This window comes from Anarrhichthys ocellatus, unplaced genomic scaffold (assembly GCF_004355925.1).
Source record: "Anarrhichthys ocellatus isolate YVR2014 unplaced genomic scaffold, GSC_Weel_1.0 scaffold73, whole genome shotgun sequence".
Taxonomy (NCBI): domain Eukaryota; kingdom Metazoa; phylum Chordata; class Actinopteri; order Perciformes; family Anarhichadidae; genus Anarrhichthys; species Anarrhichthys ocellatus.
This window is the reverse complement of record NW_022280103.1, coordinates 1337651-1356920: the sequence shown is the minus strand read 5'-3', so window position 1 is coordinate 1356920 and position 19270 is coordinate 1337651. Positions and strand designations below refer to the sequence as shown.

The following is a 19270-nucleotide window of genomic DNA, read 5'->3' as shown; positions in this document are numbered from 1 at the left end:
TTTAATCTCACATGACCATCTGATTTCATCTCTCATTTCATTCGGTCTTTACCGCTCATCTTCTTCGCCCTCTTTTCACCGCCCCTCTCTGTCTTTTGTCCACAGGGATCGGGTAGTGAGCTACTCTCTGGGTCGCAGGTTGCCAACGGATCATGTCTGCGGTCAGCTGCAGTTCCGCTTCGAGCTCACCTCCACTATTCACGCAGGTACATCAGGCGTAATGCCATCCAGCAATCTAGTCCCCGACACACGACCTCAAAAAACAAGGCACACAATACAAATAATAGCAGAAATAGTAGTTCTAACAATTTAGCAAATAGTGAGTATATATCTAAATATGTATACACATACATGCATGTATACATACACACAGGATATTAATTAGAAGGAGAATAAATAAATGATATATACTATACATACAATAATAATAAAGTAAGATGAGAATAAATAAATACAATTAATAAAAGAAACCGACCTTTTACAAGAGGGTGGCATTTGTATCAGAGGAGGATTAGTTACAGATGAACATAGCAATAGATCTCAGCTTCATCTCTGAGTTTCACATCTCACGTACTTACCTGCTGTACGTTAAAGCAGAACCCAGCTGCTGGTGATTAACTTGATTCCTTTTTGGTTTTCTGCACTTAAGTGCTACAGAGCTCAGCATGTGTCATAGAAAATTAATGAATTGAATATGTGAAATAAATTATATGCGACCAATTTAGGAGTTGTGCTCTCACTTGAACAATCCATGCTCATAAATTCATTTCAGTTCAATATATGTACAGTCCAAAATCACAAATCATCCTCAGAGGGCTTTCCAATCTGTACAGCATACGACATCCTCTGTTGCAGATATTCGCCTTAAATCAAGAAGTTGTGAGCCTTAAACACAGCGTTAATAAGGGACGTCGAAGATAATACAACTTGTTGAACTGGCATAATCTCTATAAGTGTCACACTCCATTTTCAAAACAAAACTGTGAGCGATTTGATTTGTCCATGGCCCGACGGTCCAAACAATCCCTCTCTCCTCAATGCCCTGCTACTGAGGTCATTATTAATTCAAGAGTACAGATCTGTAATTCATGCATATGATTTATTCATTTGTCATGCAAATAGTTTGGGTTTTTTTGGTTCTGTGACAGCTGCCAGGCTGCGTTCAACGCCTCTCAGAGAGGAGAAAAGCACAGATGACGATGTAGCAGACCTCTTCTTTGGCGTCACTATTTTAAAGGGAAAAGACATCAAAGTGTGTTTCCTGTAGAGGAGTTCTACTGTAAAGCCTTCAGTGGCTTCAGAGGGAGCTGTGAAGGCTGATGAACGTCCTCAGCGTCCGTTCCAGTTTCAGATGGAAACAAATCTGCAGGTGTGGAGTTAGAACGAAGTGAGCTCACCAGACTTCTATAACCTGCTGTGCATAACTAACCTCAATCCCCGACCAAACCGTCGCAGTTGTGTTGCATTGTGGGTGATGTAGGCACCCGGGTTTGAAAAGTAATATCTCTAGTTCTGCTGCATCCATTTTATGGAATAATCTTTGAAAAACACGAGCGTACTCAACTCAAACTTCTGCATGCCTCAAGTGTCAAGAATATGATCAACAGCACCCAATGCAACGGCACCAACATCTCCATGTGTTCTGTCCTCAGATGATGAGGAGATCTCCCTGGTCATAGAGGCTGCCTGTCCTGAGGGGGGGAATGACAACCACACCGCCGATGCGCCTGACGATGACACACTAAGTGTGGGACCGGACATGCCCGACCTCCCCCTGGACGCCCCCCACGACCCCGAGACCTCGGCGCCGCCAGCCTCCGCAGCGGAAGCCCCCGCACCCGAGGAGCCCCTTCCTGCTGAGACGGAGGAGCCTGAGGCGACTCCGGGGGAGCGAGAAGCTGCGGAGGAGGAGAGCAAAGTGAGGGAGGAGCCCCCGTCTGCGACTCCACAGGTGGAGCAGGAGGAGGGGGCCCCGGCTGAACAGCCGGAAGAGAGCGGTGGAGAAGGGGGAGTAGGGGAGGAGGGGCCGCAGGAGGCAGAGGAGGAGGAGGAGGAGCAAGGAGCAGAGTCTGCACCACAAGCTGAGGAGGAGGTGACAGTAGAAGAAGAAGAGGAGGTTGAGGAGGAAACACAGCCAAAGCCAGACTCTGACAACCCTGTAGTAGAATCAGCAAACAGTGTGGCGGCTTCTATAGAGGCCCCCACCGAGGGAAACATCACATCCCAGGAGGCCTCTGTAGAGCGAGCTGAAGGGGCCCCTCAGGATGTGACAGAGGGGGAGGGCAGAAGCTGCGTCCCCTGCGCCTGCCAATCCCTCTTCGCAAACCACAACTCCCATGCTCCCGCGCGCCGCAAAAACCGCCCCTGCTCCCTCCCGGTGTCAGAACTGGAGACGGTGATCGCGTCGGCCTGCGGCGAGCCGGAGACGCCCCGCTCCCACTACATCCGGATCCACCACCTCCTCCACAGTCTCCCCTCCGCCCAACACAGAACCCTGAGCCAGGAGGAGGAGGAGGGAGAGAATTCAAGCAACCAAGACACCACTTCCACATCACCAACACTTAAAACCTCCAAAGAGGAGGAGGGGCAGGAGGATGAGGAAGAGGATGATACAACCCAGTCTCCCTCTCAGGTACAGCCAGTTATGGACAGAAGTGGGTAGTATAGCCAAACACTGTACTGTCTAATAACTATAAGCTGTTAGAGCAGTAAAACATGTTTATGAAGATGACTGTACTGGATCCAACACATCAATGCTGGTATTAATATTGACATTTCTTACCAAATTGCATGGTTGAAAATGGCTCAAAACTCCATCTGCTGTTTTAGATCAGCCCTAATCTTGAAGGGCAATTCTGAGATGAGACCAATCTACGTCCTCAGACCCGATGCAGCTAACTCGTTAGCACATTACAAACTCTGGTGAACCAGTTTTAGTGACTGATTATCTGGAGATATGCAATGTGCTTTCCAAGCATTAATTCTTTTGTACTTATTTATCACCTGGCGAGTTAGCTGGCTAGCGTTAGCTCGATAATTCCACCATGTTTTCATGCTAACGGTACACCGGTTACAGTAAATGAGCGGAACAGCGGGTTTAAGCCTCTTTGTATTTCTGCAGGTCCCAGAGTGTCCAGGTCCCTGCTGCCGCCGCTCCCTACCACGCAGCCTCTCCATTGAGCGTCTCTCTGAGCTGAACCAGCTGCTGGAGGGTGATGGAGTGGGAGGAGGACACACAGCCGTCAGGAGGAGGTCTCCCTCCTGCCTGGAGAGCGAGGAGGGGGATTCTAGTAACGGAGGAGGGAGAAGAGTCGGCGGGAGCACCCACAGACACCTGGGCGAGAACGAGTGTGAGTTTTGCGACACCTCCTGCTACAGCACCTCCTGCTACAGCACCTCCTGTTACAGCACGTCGTGCTACAGCAACTCGGGCTACGAGGGGAGGAGCCGCTTCTGCAGCCACACCCGCCTCTCCTCGGTGGACAGCAACAGACTCTCCGGCAGCACCGTGTTCTCCTCCCAGGACGAAGACGAAGATGAGGAGAGCGCCTTCGAGTCGGTACCGGACGCCGGCCACACAGCGGAGGGCCAGGAGGCGGGCTCGGCAGGAGGAGAGAGGAGGACGGGGCGGTTGAAGGAGGCCAGGAGAGCAGAGCAGGGGGAGCCGCCTGTGGCGGGACCCAGCGATGGAGACAACACCGGTGAGATGAAACATGGCTTCTTATTGGTGGTCTGCTGGAGCCTCAGCTTCATTCTGGGTTCAGACGGAAACATGAGGGTCTTCAATACCACAGCTGGCCTCTGTGGCTTTCATTCTATTTCATTTGTAGGTGAAACACTGCTGACACATCCTTAAATTAAAGAGCTCTTTAAATGAAAGCTCAATCAGTGTCAACTATAAAAGAAAGGTAGAGATATACATTTGGAAGATCAATTAATAATTCACAATTTAAATACTGAATAAGGAAGTTGCATTATTAGCTTGCAAACTAAATAAGTAATAAACGATAAGCTAATCTCATTAAAGATGTGCACTAATACGACACTCAACTCCTGTAAATGTTTCACTGGATGTGTCCTCATGTTTTATACTGTATGTGTACATTTTATGGGATGACTGTGATAGAAAAGTAGGTCACACACACACACACACACACACAGAAACAAAATGAGATTCCCCTGCAGTCAGCACATTGCCAGGTTTGTTCTTTCCATTTTTTTCCTCCTTTCTTTACCCATAAACACACCGGAACATACTCCACCTTAACGTTTTCTTTCTCATTTTAAATCAAAATGTCCACACATTGATTTAGCTAATTTGTCCTTTGATTGTAAATCTGATCTGATTTAAATTTCCCCAACTACACTATTTAAGACTTTTCTCTGAATGACTTTGTTCTCAGACTCTGATACAGAAATCTCCACTTCAGTAGCTCTTACATACATCAAACTTTACACTTTCATTCCTCTCTATACTCTGAAGTTTGTTCACATATCATTAATTTATTAGACTGATTTATACTACATTTTATTAATAAACACATGGGAAAAAAATGATTCAAAGAGATATCCATAATTCCCTCAATGAAAACCGTTAACTCTAATATGTCAATAAAATGAAACAAGAATTATTTTACTAATATCCAACAGGAAACGCATGCAAATTAGCACATGTCGATAAAAATAATGCCTCATTTGCATATGTAAACGTGAACCTTCATACATTTGGCTTTCCTCTCTCTCCCTGAGTTTCAGTTCCCTGATCCCCTCCCACAGGATCAAATTTCATAAATCCATTCACTATATTTATTACAAAAAGCATTGTTTTTGAATGATCAGCTTCTACTTATTTGTCACTTACTGATGATTGAATGTGTCCAACCTGAGGAGGTCCTCTTCTGAAGATGATTTTCTCACCCTTGTAGAACAGGAGATCACAGGTTCCTCTGGAAAGACCTGATCCAATGAAATGATCCCTTGTTCTACATGCATTCAGGTTGTCTGTCCTTTCCACACAGTGGTGAGCTCTTATGTGTGGATGATGCTGGTGATGTTATTGAAGTCTTTGGTTGCTTTTGGGGAGGGCTGGTGCCTTGCTCAAGGGCACCCCGGGAGTGCCCAGGAGGGGAACTGGTACATCCTCAACTACCAGTCAATGCTACTTGGTCCGTGTGGGGACTTGAACCGGTGACCCTTCGGCTGCATTTTGTTTCTATTAGTTTTTAACCAGACAATATCGTTGCAGTTTAGATATGTGCTTGAAGGATATCATTTTTATTTTGTTTCAGTAAACAACACTTTTCACTGCTTATTTTTGTTTTTCGTTTTGTTTGACAATAAAAACACTTTACTTCATACCTCACAAGCAGAACATGCATCAGTACAGGCCGGCTCACTGTATCCAACTGTATCAATCTGTGTCACACATAATGTGCCCTTACACACACACACACGCACACACACATACACACACACACAGAGCTTGTGTTGCATTAAAAAGCCGCTCTGCCGTCACATCTTTCGTCGCGTAGCATCCAGTGCAGCACAGATGTGTCCTGTTCCACACAGAGGAGCCTTTCTGGGCCCTTTCACATCCCACTTCAACCATTCTCCTTTCTATTGACACAAACACGGCTACAACATGTGCAATAATCACAGGAAACATATTACAGTGAGACAACATGTTTAAACTAATTTGCTCATATGGAGGTCTATAAACATGTTGGCAACATGTAAAAGTCATGGCTTTGTTGAGACTGAACAGACACACACACACACACACACAGCTCTACACACAAACAGTGCTATACCCATCAGAGAATAACTCATAGTAATAATAATTCATGTTAATGCATAATGACTAATGTGAGATTACTATTTCTTATTTCATGGGCAATTTGGGATTTTTTGGGTCAAAACTTCGAAGCATTCAGGTCATTATATATTTATATATAATATTGCATACTCGGCATTTCCCAGCCTGCCAGGTGGTTGTGTGCGTCCCCAGCATCATGGTCATTTATCCCGTACTGTCTCTCTGATGTCCCGTAGGCTCAGGCTCCTCCCCTCCTGTCGGCCATCTTCCAGTCCTGCGACCCAGCCATGACCTAAACCATTTTCCTGCTGCCACTGACCAAGCCTTACCTCCAAGTAAGAAGCAACGCCTCACAGTCTTACTCTGGAGTCGCATCCCTACACCTTGGTCTGCATGTTTCAGTCCGGTGCATGCTGCCACATGTGTGTGAGTGTGTGTGTGTGTGTGTGTGTGTCTGTGTGCTTTCCAATCCTATTCCATCTCCTGTGTGTTTGCCGTCACCATGTCACCATGTCACCCTCCCTCCTAGCACGCCTGCTGCAGGTTTAGGTGTCCTGCTGCTTGCTTCATGGTTGGATCTGTACTCAGTATCGGGTGGCTGGATGGCTTGCTGGTCTTCGCTGATTCAAAGCACGAAGGTCAGCTCTCAGGAGACTCCACTTAGCCGTTACAACACCATCCAACTGAGAGTCCGCAGCCCCTTTCACACAACATGTTTCAATTCATGTTGCGAGATACAAAGCCTGTTTTTCGGTGTCTTTACATTTATAGTAGAGTTGTATAGTTTATAACCCTCAACATATCAACTATCTGTCCGTCTGTTTAATCCATGCACAAATAGAAATGTAAAAACAACAGTTTGTGGTTTTTGGGGAAGTTAGATACTGGAACTACTTCTTACCAAACAGCAGCCATTGTGTTCTGCTGTTTCAGTGCACAGAAGTGTTGAGTGGATGGATAATAGTAGTGAAATAGTGCCAGCACTTACTCATCCAAAACAACACCATTACCAGTTTTTAATATCTGTACGCTAAGCTAGGCTAACCACCAATACAGATCCTCTGTATGCTAAGCTAGGCTAACCACCAATACAGATCCATCTGTACGCTAAGCTAGGCTAACCACCAATACAGATCCTCTGTATGCTAAGCTAGGCTAACCACCAATACAGATCCTCTGTATGCTAAGCTAGGCTAACCACCAATACAGATCCTCTTATGTCAGTCTCAAAACTGGAACAAATAGTCGTGTTCCAGAAGTGTTGTTCATATGTGAGACACTCGTGTCACTAAAGCTGTTTTTCCACCAAGCCGTCCTGTTCACTTTTGTGTACAGTAGAACTGTTGTACTTGTGTTTTCATGAGCAGAAGTCCTGGATAGTACCTGGCACTTTTTGTGGAGCTTTGAAGCTGAGCCGATTTGAATCGTCACTAGTGTGACACAGGACTTCCTGCTCAATAACGCCATTTTTAAATAGCCAATAACCATCAATAGCAAGTGACAACTTTTGTTTTATTCGCACAACCCAGATGTTTGTAAATGGCAGCCAGTAACATTCCGGCATACTGAGTGGGTCCTGTCTGCAGTGGAAAATGGAACAGAGAAAAAGACCTGGTACCAGGAAGTGAGTCGAGTCGAGGCTCAAAGGCTTTTAACCACAGCCTCACATGCATTTAATGGACACCCCTCGTTTCATTCTTCCGCAACGTTAGTTGTGTGACAAATGACGATGACGGTGGAAGCAGTGGCTATGATACACTTCAGAACCCTGAGGGCCGGATTGACACATGTTGCATCAGAAATCACACTCCTTAATGGAGCCATAGCTCAGCCGAATGTGAACATGACATGCATATCTTCAGGTTTAGTGAGACTTTAACCATGTGAGGATACCATTTTATTTTTTCATGAAAAAAAGTCCAATAAAAAAATAAATATGCCTTATAACACCAGAACTTGAATTCTGCATTCTTTTAATGGTGGCAGTTTTCCAGAGTGAAAACAAATATTACAATACAGGGCTCCAGTGGCTCACAACTTAACTCCTCTCATCTATGGCACCACTATACTCTCTGTGTACCTCCCAAAGCATCAAGGGAACTGTAGTTCAACACTTTGAGGATTATTGTCTCCAAAATAGAAGAAATAGTAGGAGTGACATTAATGTTTCCTTTTGTTCATGTGAACCCAACAATACACATGTATTCTTCACAGGTGTAAAGCCCATGTTGTTGTGGGGGTACAGTTGTCCCCTGCCCTAGTGATCCTAGTGAACACAAAGTGGGAGCATTGCTGCTGATTGGAGTAGAGAAGTGGTGAATATAAAATAATGATTTCACCAGACCAGCAGTCATAGAAATGTGTGTAAATGGAATAAAACAGACAAACAAATCAACACATTTAAGAGCTGGAACCAGAAAACATGTATTACTTTTACCAGAGAAATTGCTAGAACAAGGTCTCTTACGGTGATTGAGTCGCGTGGTGTTGACGATGGTAGCAATGGGGATATCAGCTGTTCTGCACTTTAGCTTTGTGAATAGAGGGAGAGGGGGTGAGAGAGGGAGTTTTATTTGTGTCTGACCACTGTTTAAACACTGTTAAATGGTAAATGAACTGTACTTGTGTAGCACTTTTCTAGTCTTTCCGACCACTCAAAGCTACTATTATTCACCCGTTTACACATTGATGGCAGGGGCTAAGTGCCACCTGCCTATCAGACTAACTCATTCACACACCGTAGGCACAGCTACGGGAGCAAGTTTGGGTTAAGTGTCTTGTCCAAGGACACATCGACATTCGGGGATCGAACCGCCTGTCCTCTGATTGAAGGACGAGCCGCTCTACCACTGAGCCACGGTCGCTAAGTCAGATGTGAAAGTCTTTAGAACGGTTTGGATGTGTGACATCTGTCTTCCTGCTCATACAACTACAAAACACAGCCACTGGATCAGGATAGTCTCCTCTGCTCAGCCTTTAGTTTCAGATAGTCACCGACATACATTTTATGAGAACAAACCACTCAGGCATCAAAAATGAACTCAAATCACAGAAAATGTAACAAAGGGAGGTTAGTCTAAATTTGAACTTTGAGATTAAACTTTAGTTAAGACCCTCTAGCAGCTCCCATCTTCAGTTTATTTTGCATCTGAACAGAGCAGAACCACACAAAATACATTCCAATGTGTTCAATAGAGTTACACAAACAGCTCTTGGTTTAAACATATAGAATATATATAGAATATTTCATACAAGGGACATTTTGTTTTGTAATGTCTGCCACGTATATTCAGCAATTTGTTGGCTATGTTGCACTTTTGCTTATGGATGCTGATGAATACTAATTTAATAGTGCCCTGACAATATGTCAGAGAGCTGTTGATGTGGCTCTGTATCTGCTGGATGTGTTTACCACAACAACTTAATAAGGTGATAACAAGTCAGTGTTTTATTCACAGCATGTTGGCTTTATGAGAAGATTATGAATGAAATATCATGCTTTGATTCCAGACGAATTCACTTGTTTTTGGCACATTTATTTTTTTTTCAAGGAGATGTGTTCTACTAGATTGCTCTGCAGTTTTCACCAGTGGTGGACACTGCATGAGTTTGATTCTCTTTCCGAAAATGAAGAGATATTATTATTCTCTCATCATTTGCTCTGTGGGTTGGATCCTACGACCAATCAGCTTGTCAGAAAAGACCTGAAGCCGTGGGGATCCTGGAGGCAGGCTTCAGCTCATGCATGAAGGGATTAGTTATCCACTCGCTCTTGGTTTTATGACGTGCATACGGCATCAAGCCGTGGGAAAATGGGGAGAGTGAGAGTAGAAACTCCTTGTGAGTGGATGGCGGTCAAAGCCAGAAAGATTTGGAAAATGTCTGTGAGAGATTTAGAGTGAGTGATTATGAAAGTGGGAATTGATCTGCTATTTTATGTAGTTTGTTTAACTTCAGATCTTGCTATCCCTGTTTATTGTTATTACAAATAATTTAATGTGTCTTATTGTGAGTACAGTTGAAAAAGAAGCTTCAGATCTTTTTGAATAAACAGAAAAACAACAGGGCAATAAACAGTAAAGGCGTTATGAATGTCGGTTGACAACCAGGGAAGATAATCCTGACCGTCTCTTGATTGGTCTTCAGGGTTAATGACATCCAGGAACAGGTTGGTTTACATCCAGTGAACTGTACCGGGATTAAACGAACACGCTCTTAACAGCGGAATAGAAAGTTAGCCAGTAACTGTCGGATCCTCCCCCTCTGTGTTGCCTCAGACTGGGAAGCTCGCATCGACAGCCACGGCAGAGTTTTCTACGTGGACCATGTCAACCGGACCACGACCTGGCAGAGACCGGTCCACAGCAGCAAGTGTAACCACGGCATCCCCCGCTCCGGGTCCACACAGCAGATGGAGCAGCTCAACAGGAGGTCAGACTGGGAACACGTGATGATAGTAGACACTGTAGCCCACATCAGTCCTGTGCCATGTGTGCTCTACTGGAACACCAATGTTAGCTGATAAAAGTATATCTATATTTAGCATATTAATTTCTCTTTAAGCACTAAACGACTCTCTTTTTCACTTAAAAAACATGCTTGAGTTGTTACAATATACCAATGTATCATGTTGTAACTAGAAGGGTTCTTGTTTTAATGAGATGCATTGTGTAATATGGAGAATACTACCTCTCTGGGCTTCCGTACGTGTTATCTATATCTATATATATATGTATTTGTTTTGTTTATGTCAACCAAACAATAATGTTGAGCTGAAACAATGAGAGTAAAGTACTCGTAGCTGCATACTGGTCCTATGGTGGAGTTAGGCTGACATCTGGTGACTGGAAAGGAAAGTTAATCAACCTTTGTGAGGCTCATTTTAAAGTGCAGTGCTCTGCAGAAATGATTATGCAATAACATTAACAACTGTGACATGTCTCTTTGTGAACGGTGCAGATACCCTCTATTATTAAATGATACTACCTCACAAGCCAAAGAGTTCTGTCTTCATCCTCCTGTATTAGAGGACGGCTTGTTGTTTGTGCAGGTACCAGAACATCCAGAGGACCATGGCCACAGAGGAGGACGGGGGGAGTCCCAGGTTGGAGCGGAGCGGCAGCACGGAGACTGATCCTGATGCTCCTCAGACAGGTACAGAGCTGAGCCTCCTCACTGTTTGAACTGACACCTCCGTTTGTCAAGCCAGCTAAGGAGCAGACGACAGAGAGACATTGTTTAGGGTTGTTCTCATGCATATTTGTGGGACCACTGACCTGTTTTCACTATTTGAAGGTCCTGTTGATGTCAATGTCATCTACAATCTTCTGATGCAGTACATTTTAATGTTGAATATTATATTCAGTGCTTAGAAATACTGAGGAAGTACTTCACCTATCTTCTGTCTGCAGGCCCCGCCTCCCCCGTCAATCACCAGAAGATCAGCCATCTCCTCCAATCACCTGCTGTCAAGTTCATCACACACCCAGAATTCTTCACTGTGTTGCACAGTAACTATGTGAGTCTCCACATACACAGACTGATACCTATTTACAGTATAGTGTGCTCAGAACTTTATAGTTATTGCTACAGGTCAGATGTAGTAGATAGAGTGCATTCATTCTGTGTTGAAAAAGTCTGTTAGACCAGTTAATCATTATACAATGCTTCCCATGCTGAATCTATATCTATATCTATATATCTGTATCTTGCCTCAAAAACAGGATATCTTCTCCCTCTGTGTCATAGAGCCGCTGAAACGCTACAATATTGCACTCTTAACATGTTCCTTCTCACCATGCACATACACGTTTATTTTGACCCAATCCCACACACACCGTCCTGCCGCCACAAATACTCACTAGAGCACCGAATGTGCATTAATCCGCTGCAGAAAGTAGTCCCCAACAAAGACACTATTTCCTCCTAAGGCCAGCTATTATGGGAAATTACTGAGCCTTGTTTTTTTTACTATATACTATATATTTGAAATCAATGATTTTAGGGCTGTGAGCCTTTTTTATGAGATTTTGACTGTAATAATAATATAGATTAATGACTATTCTTTTAATATGAATGAAATAATATCTTGAATTGAAACAATTGCTGTTCAGCAGCCAACTTTGCACTCTCAGATGTCACAGCGTCAGCTTGAAATCTATTCCTGTAAACTACAGAAGCATGTGAGGATAATGTCACTATGACAGAGTGAAGGCAGTATTGACAACAAAAGACAAGTCTCTCATAATAAAATAATGGAATGATGTAATGTCAGGAACATGTCATTGCTGCTCATGTTAGTTGGTTGATATTGTGTAATAAACTGTGTCAGGCTCACCAGGAGAAGTCAACTTGTCCCTGTTCTCTGTCCAGGCGGCCTACCGGATGTTCACCAGCAGCAGTTGTGTGAAACACATGATCCTGAAGGTGCGTCGCGATGCCAGGAACTTTGAGCGCTACCAACATAATCGGGACCTGGTGGTTTTCCTCAACAGGTTCGCAGACACTCAGCTGGAGCTGCCAAGAGGCTGGGAGATCAAGACCGACCCCCAGGGCAAGGTAGGTTAGGTGTGCAGAAGGACCCCTCCACTGGAGGGGATGGGTGTTAGCGTGGAGAAGGCACTGAGTCACACTTGGAATGGTAGCAAAGCTATATAGCCAAAGGGCAAACACTGGACCGATACTCATGTTCAGCTCTTTGATCATGTTGTTTCATGCAGCATGAACCCCAGAGAAGGTCAGAGTCCTTCATGTGTACTGTAGATGAAGTCACGAACTGAAAGGTCACAGTATGAAACCGGCAAATACACACACCCTCTCAATGCAGTGTGGTGTAGATGGTCTGTGATATTTGAGGAACAACATGTACGATCATTTGTCCTCCTTTTGGTGTAAGACAGCTTTTCTGTCTTTTTTTAACTATTCATTTAACAAACACAAAATACATACACAACTCCAAGGGCAGTCTGACCTGAAGTAAAGTGAGTAGTAATGTGTGTATCCGCCCCGTGAGTCGATGGATTCTACAAGGCCCATGCTAAGGCCCTAATCGGGCCAGTACTTCTTTCCGAAATTCCTGCTGAAAAACATACAAACAAACCTGAACTGCGGCGGTTTGATTTGTGTGTGAGAGAGTCATACCACTCACCTGAAGCTGAGAAGAAGAGCTGTAAAAGTGACAGGGAACCAATATTCCAGCCATATACCCGCCAAAAAAGTGCCTTAAAACATCAATGTAAGAGCATTTTGGATGTAGAAAATGACCTGGGAGTTGTTGTAGAAGATTGTTATCAATTTGCAGAGAGTGCCGACTGCAGAGGGCAGTGGTGTTACGGACGGTTGGTGATCCATGATCGTTAAGGATGCTCTGGTTCAAAATGAGCTAGGGACCAAATGTTTGTACGGATGTCAGTTGTTGAGCCACGACAGCGGCCATAATGTGTCTGTCAACAGACGAGGTAGGCTTGTTTTCATGCTGTTTGCTCCAGCAGCAGTCGTTGGTCACTTGCGGCTCCTACCGGCCGGTTAAGATCGAGGAGGCATCAGCAGTCAATGACAATATAAAACCCTCAATTTTCTTTCTAAATTACCGCAACTATGAGTGGCAGATGGGTCAAGTAGTGTGTGAGGTGGTCTGCGGACAGACAGACAGAGACACGCACATGAGCGCATGATCCCCTCTTTAGATAAACATACATAATAGCACTAAAATGTATGAAAATTTCCATTCCGACTTTGTTCTGAATCAATATTTGACAGTACATAGGGTACAATTTCAGTCCCCTCCTTTCTGTCTCCCAGTCTTTCTTTGTGGACCACAACAGTCGAGCCACGACCTTCATTGACCCTCGCATCCCTCTGCAGAACGGCCGGCTACCCGGCCACCTGGCTCACCGCCAGCATCTGCAGAGACTACGCAGCTACAGTGCCGGGGAGGTACTCACACTTTTAATACCACATATATTTCCCTTCCTAAAGTCTGGAGCTCTGGGGAGCTTTTCGTGTTTACTATGTTACCTGAAGGCCCCGTAGTTGTCCAACAGGCTTGTAAAGGGAGGAGTGAGTGGAGGGGTTTTTAGATGCTGCACTAAATCCTACACACTGCTCCTTTAATGTAGTTAGAGACGCTCTCAATGAGCGGATGTGGCACTCAGTCACAAGCCTGATTGGTCCCTACTTGAAGACAAATTTATAGACACATTTTTACAAACGGCTCAGTAGTTTTCTAAAACAGCTTTTCACTGTAGTTCTTTAACAAACGGTGCACAGACAGGAGGAAATAGTGCATTAAACTCCAGTGGGTTTATGGTAATAGAGGAACATGTCGACCAGTGCAACAGGGCGGCTCAATGATGTGTTTTTAACAGTTTATGACAACGATGGAGCTCTATGGCACAGAGGAAGATACATCAGGCTCTGATACACACAATACTTTTCAGTAGATACATTCACTGTTTGTTTGGGGACACATGGGATACGTTGAATAGAAGAAAATACTGAACATCACCAGACTTAACCTTTAAACATCATAGCAAACTTCCACTACTCAATCAAACAACACAACATTTCAGCTGACGAATGTAAAAAAAGTGCAGGAAGTTTCAGAATGAGAACCGTTTATTTGCCATGGTATGTTGCACATACAAGGAATTTGACATGGTGGGTGGTGCATAACATTAAACAATCAATCAACACAGTGCAAAAAAATAGAAACATATTAAAATGTACAATAAAATATGTTTCTATTTTCAGGATTTCATGGTTTTCAGGATCTTAGCTTGACTTCTAACATGACACGAGCAATGCCAGAAAAGCAGCTCTGTCTCAGTGTAAAGCGTGTCCCGTTGCTGTTTGTTCTCAGGCCTCGGATGTGTCCAGGAATCGGGGGGCTTCTCTAATGACCAGGCCTGGAAACAGCCTGGTAGCCGCCATACGAAGCCAGCACAACAACAACTCCCAGCTGAGCGCTCCGTGTAGGCACCGTCATCAGCTCCATCAACGACATGCTCACATTGCTTTAGCCCTCACTGATTCTGACTTGCTCTGTGGGGATGTCTGACTGCTTCTCTCTCCCGTCTCTCACTAGCTTACAACGACAAGATCGTGGCGTTCCTTCGACAGCCCAACATATTTGACATGCTGCAGGAGCGACAGCCAAGCCTCAGCAGAAACCACGCACTGAGGTATGCTTCTTTCTAGAAGGACTGAATCACTAGTTCAATGCCGTGGTCCAAGTTGGTGAACTTGGTTCAGTGTCTTTTCACACAGAGTAAGCATCACTTGATGCCATATGGGAATGTTTCCTCTCCTCATTGGTCGGATTAGTGCAGTGCCTGTTGGTAGCGGGCCGACTGCTCGGCCCCTGAAGTGCTGCTTGCAGCTATGTCGAGAACCACTCATCGCTCGTTGACTCTAGTGAAGTGAAGAAGAGTTTGTTATAGCATATCTAACATCCAGCAGCAAAACGGGAACAGCAGTCAATGAGCCGTGGTCTGTTTAGAACACACACACACACATCAGCGTGTTCTCTCTTTCCCTGACACAATTGTGTTAACTGGCCTGTATTCACTGTTCTTGGTGTCCTCTGTTTGTCCTGTTGGTGAATTGTCTTTTGTCTCGCAATAAACAAAAAATAAAAAAGAGATTCGGTCCGCAGGGCCCTGAAGCCACGCCCACTCTACGGCATTAGCCAGCTAGCTAACTGTTGGTAGGGTTGGACCACTTTAACCCGAGCCCTTTGGTTTGGTTTGGGTTGCTGTGTTTGTCCATTTGGTTCAGTTGGTTTTAGACCGGTGTGAGAAACTGTCTGATGGTCACTGAGCAGCTTCACTGTGGAGCAATAATCCCCACCCAGATTCACCTGCCAGTCCTGGGATCCAACCAGCAACCCTGTGGTCAAAATGTTGCTTCCATAACGTTTGGACCACCACTGCCCCCTGAATGCACACATAGAAGCACGTTGAGGTCTGAAGCAGCCGTTAAAGGCGGGAAAACACATAAGGTGGCAATGATTTGGGTCGTTGAGACTGACGGGACCAAGGTGGGGTCAGTTGGTAGTGACAACTTATGATGTCACTCGTGTGTTCCCATGGGAGACATACAGTTCGACAAAAACAAGAAGACACATGGTGATTCCTTCAGTTCCCTCCATAGGATATCCAGTCCTCAGTCCCCACCAGCCTCTCCATCTATTTCCCTCCTCCTTCAGCCTTCTCAGTTCAAATGCCTCCCTGCATGTCAACAGTGCAAGCTGCCGGGTGCTGTCCATGTTCGTTTGGGTACTGGAACACAGGTGGCGTATTGAGGGATTGGAGCGGCTGTCTACCTCCAGAACTCCAGTTACTGACCGGGGTTCATGTGTTTCAGCGCCATGCTGTTGGAAATGAATTGTCCCAGTTTAAATGGATTATGCTGCGTTGATATTGTCGAAGAACACTTGTTTTTATTACTGGACAGTTAAAAACCACAATACAGAATGCTTTTTCTTTCTAATCTACATTACATCAAACTTGACGGATGATTGATTGGAACCTGCCTCAATGCAAATACATGAATACTGATGGATGTTTCTTGATGGACAGAGAGCTGGAGAAGTCAGGAAGGATGCATCTCAGTATCCAACCCACTCATTTAAGTTGTATTAGTCATTTAAATTCATCTCAATATATGAAATAAATAACTGATGAGGACTTTGTCTGGTTGGCTGTTCAGGGAGAAGATCCACTACCTTCGGACAGAAGGTGCTCAGGGGGTGGAGAAGCTGTCATGTGATTCCGACCTGGTCATCCTGTTGAGGTAGAGCACACACTGAACCCCAGTAAACCCGTGTTGGGTAGCAACGTCTTTTTTCTTTTACTCACAAATTACTGCTTTCACACACATCCAATGCTTGAAAATCATAAATCCATAATGTCTTATGTGCTTTTCTCTTTCCTGCCCTTGTAGTCTATTTGAAGAGGAGATCATGTCGTATGTTCCTCCTCACCCCATCCACCCCAGCTTCAGCATCTCTCCTCGCTGCTCCCCCGCCTCCTCACCACAGAACTCTCCTGGTAGGTCTTCAAGCATGACGATCACTAACTGTTTGGTGTGGGACGTGAAACATCCCTGGACGTGTTGATGATGTAATAGGAAGGTGGTTTCTATAAATATCCTATAGCAGGGAACAGATTCCTCTGTAAAGGTCATCCTATGGAAGACTTAACATACCTGAATCAAGGTGAAATCACATTGAAGTTACATTAAGTAATTAAATGAAGTACATTGTCAAATGTATTTCCTGATCAAACCAAAACACAATACCAAACCAAGTGAGAAGGTGAATGATATTTCAGTGTTTACCAGCAGAGAGCAGCATAGACCTGCCAACACTAAATGTAAAGCGTTCTCAATCGTTTTCATGAAGAGGGAAACTAAAACTAGGAATGGAACAACCAACTGTCCAATAAAAGCTTGGGGGCGGGACCATGGCCTGAGATTATAATTGCTGACTCAAGCTGATGGCTGCCATGATAGTCTTTCACATTTAAACTGTTTCCTGTGGGATCTTCTTGGCACAAGACTGTTGTAGTTAACGTTACTGTGAAGGTTTTTAAACTGGTTCTGAACCAGTCTCAGTTTAGTCCTGATCCTCTATGTGACCTTCAGAAGTAAACGAGACCATCAGAGAGAAGATGGTCTATTTCTCTGTAGTTATTCTTAATGCTCGTCATCGGGGCCATCGGATTCTGGTGAAATCAGATGAAATCAAGCAGGTTCACCAGAAACTCCTTCAGCTCAGACTCCAGCGGGGCCTGAGCTGCTGGAGGTCCGGGCCGTATTGCTGGACCTGCTGGAGGGAAACATGTGCAAGTGAGAGGGATGCACTCTGGAGTCACATCGACAGTGAAGATGCACTCGCTCACCAACACACACTAACCTCAGATTGGTTATCACTGCTGTTTGACAGAGCCTGCTGTGCTATGTTAGGGTGCACTAACGACATCGTAATGAGCTGTGTTGGGTTATGCATGTTATTGATGCGAGGGTCTATAAAGGGTAATTGGGTCACGGCAGGGAAGCCTGCCTTGTAATTGTGCTTCATTCATTAGTTGCTTTACTTTCTTTGTGGAAACCTGAAGCGGTAAAACAAATCCACATCAGTGCGTATCCCACAGAGATCACGCAGTTCTTCTTCTTCTCGACTCTAGAAATGTGTTTTTGATATCTGCCAGAGGGAGACTCTCAGAAATGTACAAACTGTCCTAATTTCTTATTCCAGAGGATTATTCTCTCTTCCACAGTGTGAGAAAGATTGACTTGTCCAAAGCAGGTTTAATGTGAGCTGGGCCGTGTTTTTGTGATTTGTATATACTCCTCTCTTGTCACTCAGTATAATTAAAGCTGCAGAGTAAACAGTGTGTACAGTATAACCCCAACAGAAAGCTAACCAACACCGCCATTTACCAACCAGCTCAGCTTTTAAACCAAAGCTGGACTGACTAATATCCACTCGGCACCACTGCTACAGTTTCCATCGTATTAATTCAGCGTATATTCTAATTATTAGCAGCACAATTAACAACAGTCTTCTCCAATTTGAGTGACATATGAGATGTCATTTCTAGGCTAAAGGTAAACTTGTACCAGCTAGCTAGAAGCAAGGAAGCACATTGCAAAGCTGAAAGGGGGCTGCTTGACACTCCAGCTGTCAGCGCTGTAATCTGTGGTTCAATCCAAAAAGAAACATTTCTGCCTTCAGCTAATATTAAATATTTACTTTTAACCAATGTATAAGTCATGATCACCAGTATAAAACCTATTTACATATTTTTGATATACTTTGTCTCTACTAGAGACAAAGTGTTTTTTCTCTGAATATTACCTCTCTTCCCCGGTTCCAAAACTATTATGGTTTACTTTACCTACAATGGCCCTAATTCACCGTCCAACATTTCAGAGTAAAATGTACTCAAATATTTACTGTCATCTTCTAAAATATCATGCACTGTTGTCCTATGAGCTATCACGACATAAAGAAGTTCAAATTGACTCTAGCTTGACAGGCTTCAACATTAAAATGTGAACTCACCAATATTACTAATCCAATAATATAATTATACAACCCTCTGAGTGGTACATTTAACATAATGAGCACTTTTACATTTTGATAATCATCCTCCTGTACTGTCATGAGTATGTTGACCGATGGTATTAGTGCTTTTACTTGAGTAGAGGATCTTCCTGGATCATCGTGTATTGCCTCATATTGCGTATTGCCTCATATTGATGACATTTAACATCTGACAGAGTCAGGTCCTTCGTGACATTATTCTGACATCATTAAGCTCCTGGCATTTTATGTACAAGAGCTGTGAAACCTCTAAATGTCAGACTCTTATTTCATACAAAAAAGTGTTTTGTTTGAACCTGTGTGTGTGTGTGTGTGTGTGTGTGTGTGTGTGTGTGTGTGTGTGT

At 44.2% G+C, this 19270-nt stretch overlaps 1 protein-coding gene across 4 annotated transcripts in view; it reads left to right on the top strand.

Moving 5' to 3' along the window:
- Window positions 1–19270, top strand: part of hecw1a (HECT, C2 and WW domain containing E3 ubiquitin protein ligase 1a) — a 62357-nt gene that overhangs the window by 30698 nt on the left and 12389 nt on the right. For 2 of the 4 annotated variants that reach the window (XM_031873664.1, XM_031873665.1), the window contains 13 exons: window positions 106–206; window positions 1653–2632; window positions 3122–3701; window positions 6052–6150; window positions 10093–10246; window positions 10866–10969; window positions 11227–11333; window positions 12188–12373; window positions 13616–13750; window positions 14676–14787; window positions 14901–14997; window positions 16526–16609; window positions 16760–16866. In XM_031873664.1, the coding sequence (XP_031729524.1) occupies window positions 106–206; window positions 1653–2632; window positions 3122–3701; window positions 6052–6150; window positions 10093–10246; window positions 10866–10969; window positions 11227–11333; window positions 12188–12373; window positions 13616–13750; window positions 14676–14787; window positions 14901–14997; window positions 16526–16609; window positions 16760–16866 (2846 nt within the window). The remainder of the gene's footprint in view (window positions 1–105; window positions 207–1652; window positions 2633–3121; window positions 3702–6051; window positions 6151–10092; window positions 10247–10865; window positions 10970–11226; window positions 11334–12187; window positions 12374–13615; window positions 13751–14675; window positions 14788–14900; window positions 14998–16525; window positions 16610–16759; window positions 16867–19270) is intronic. The other 2 variants (XM_031873666.1, XM_031873668.1) reach the window with 1 other exon arrangement.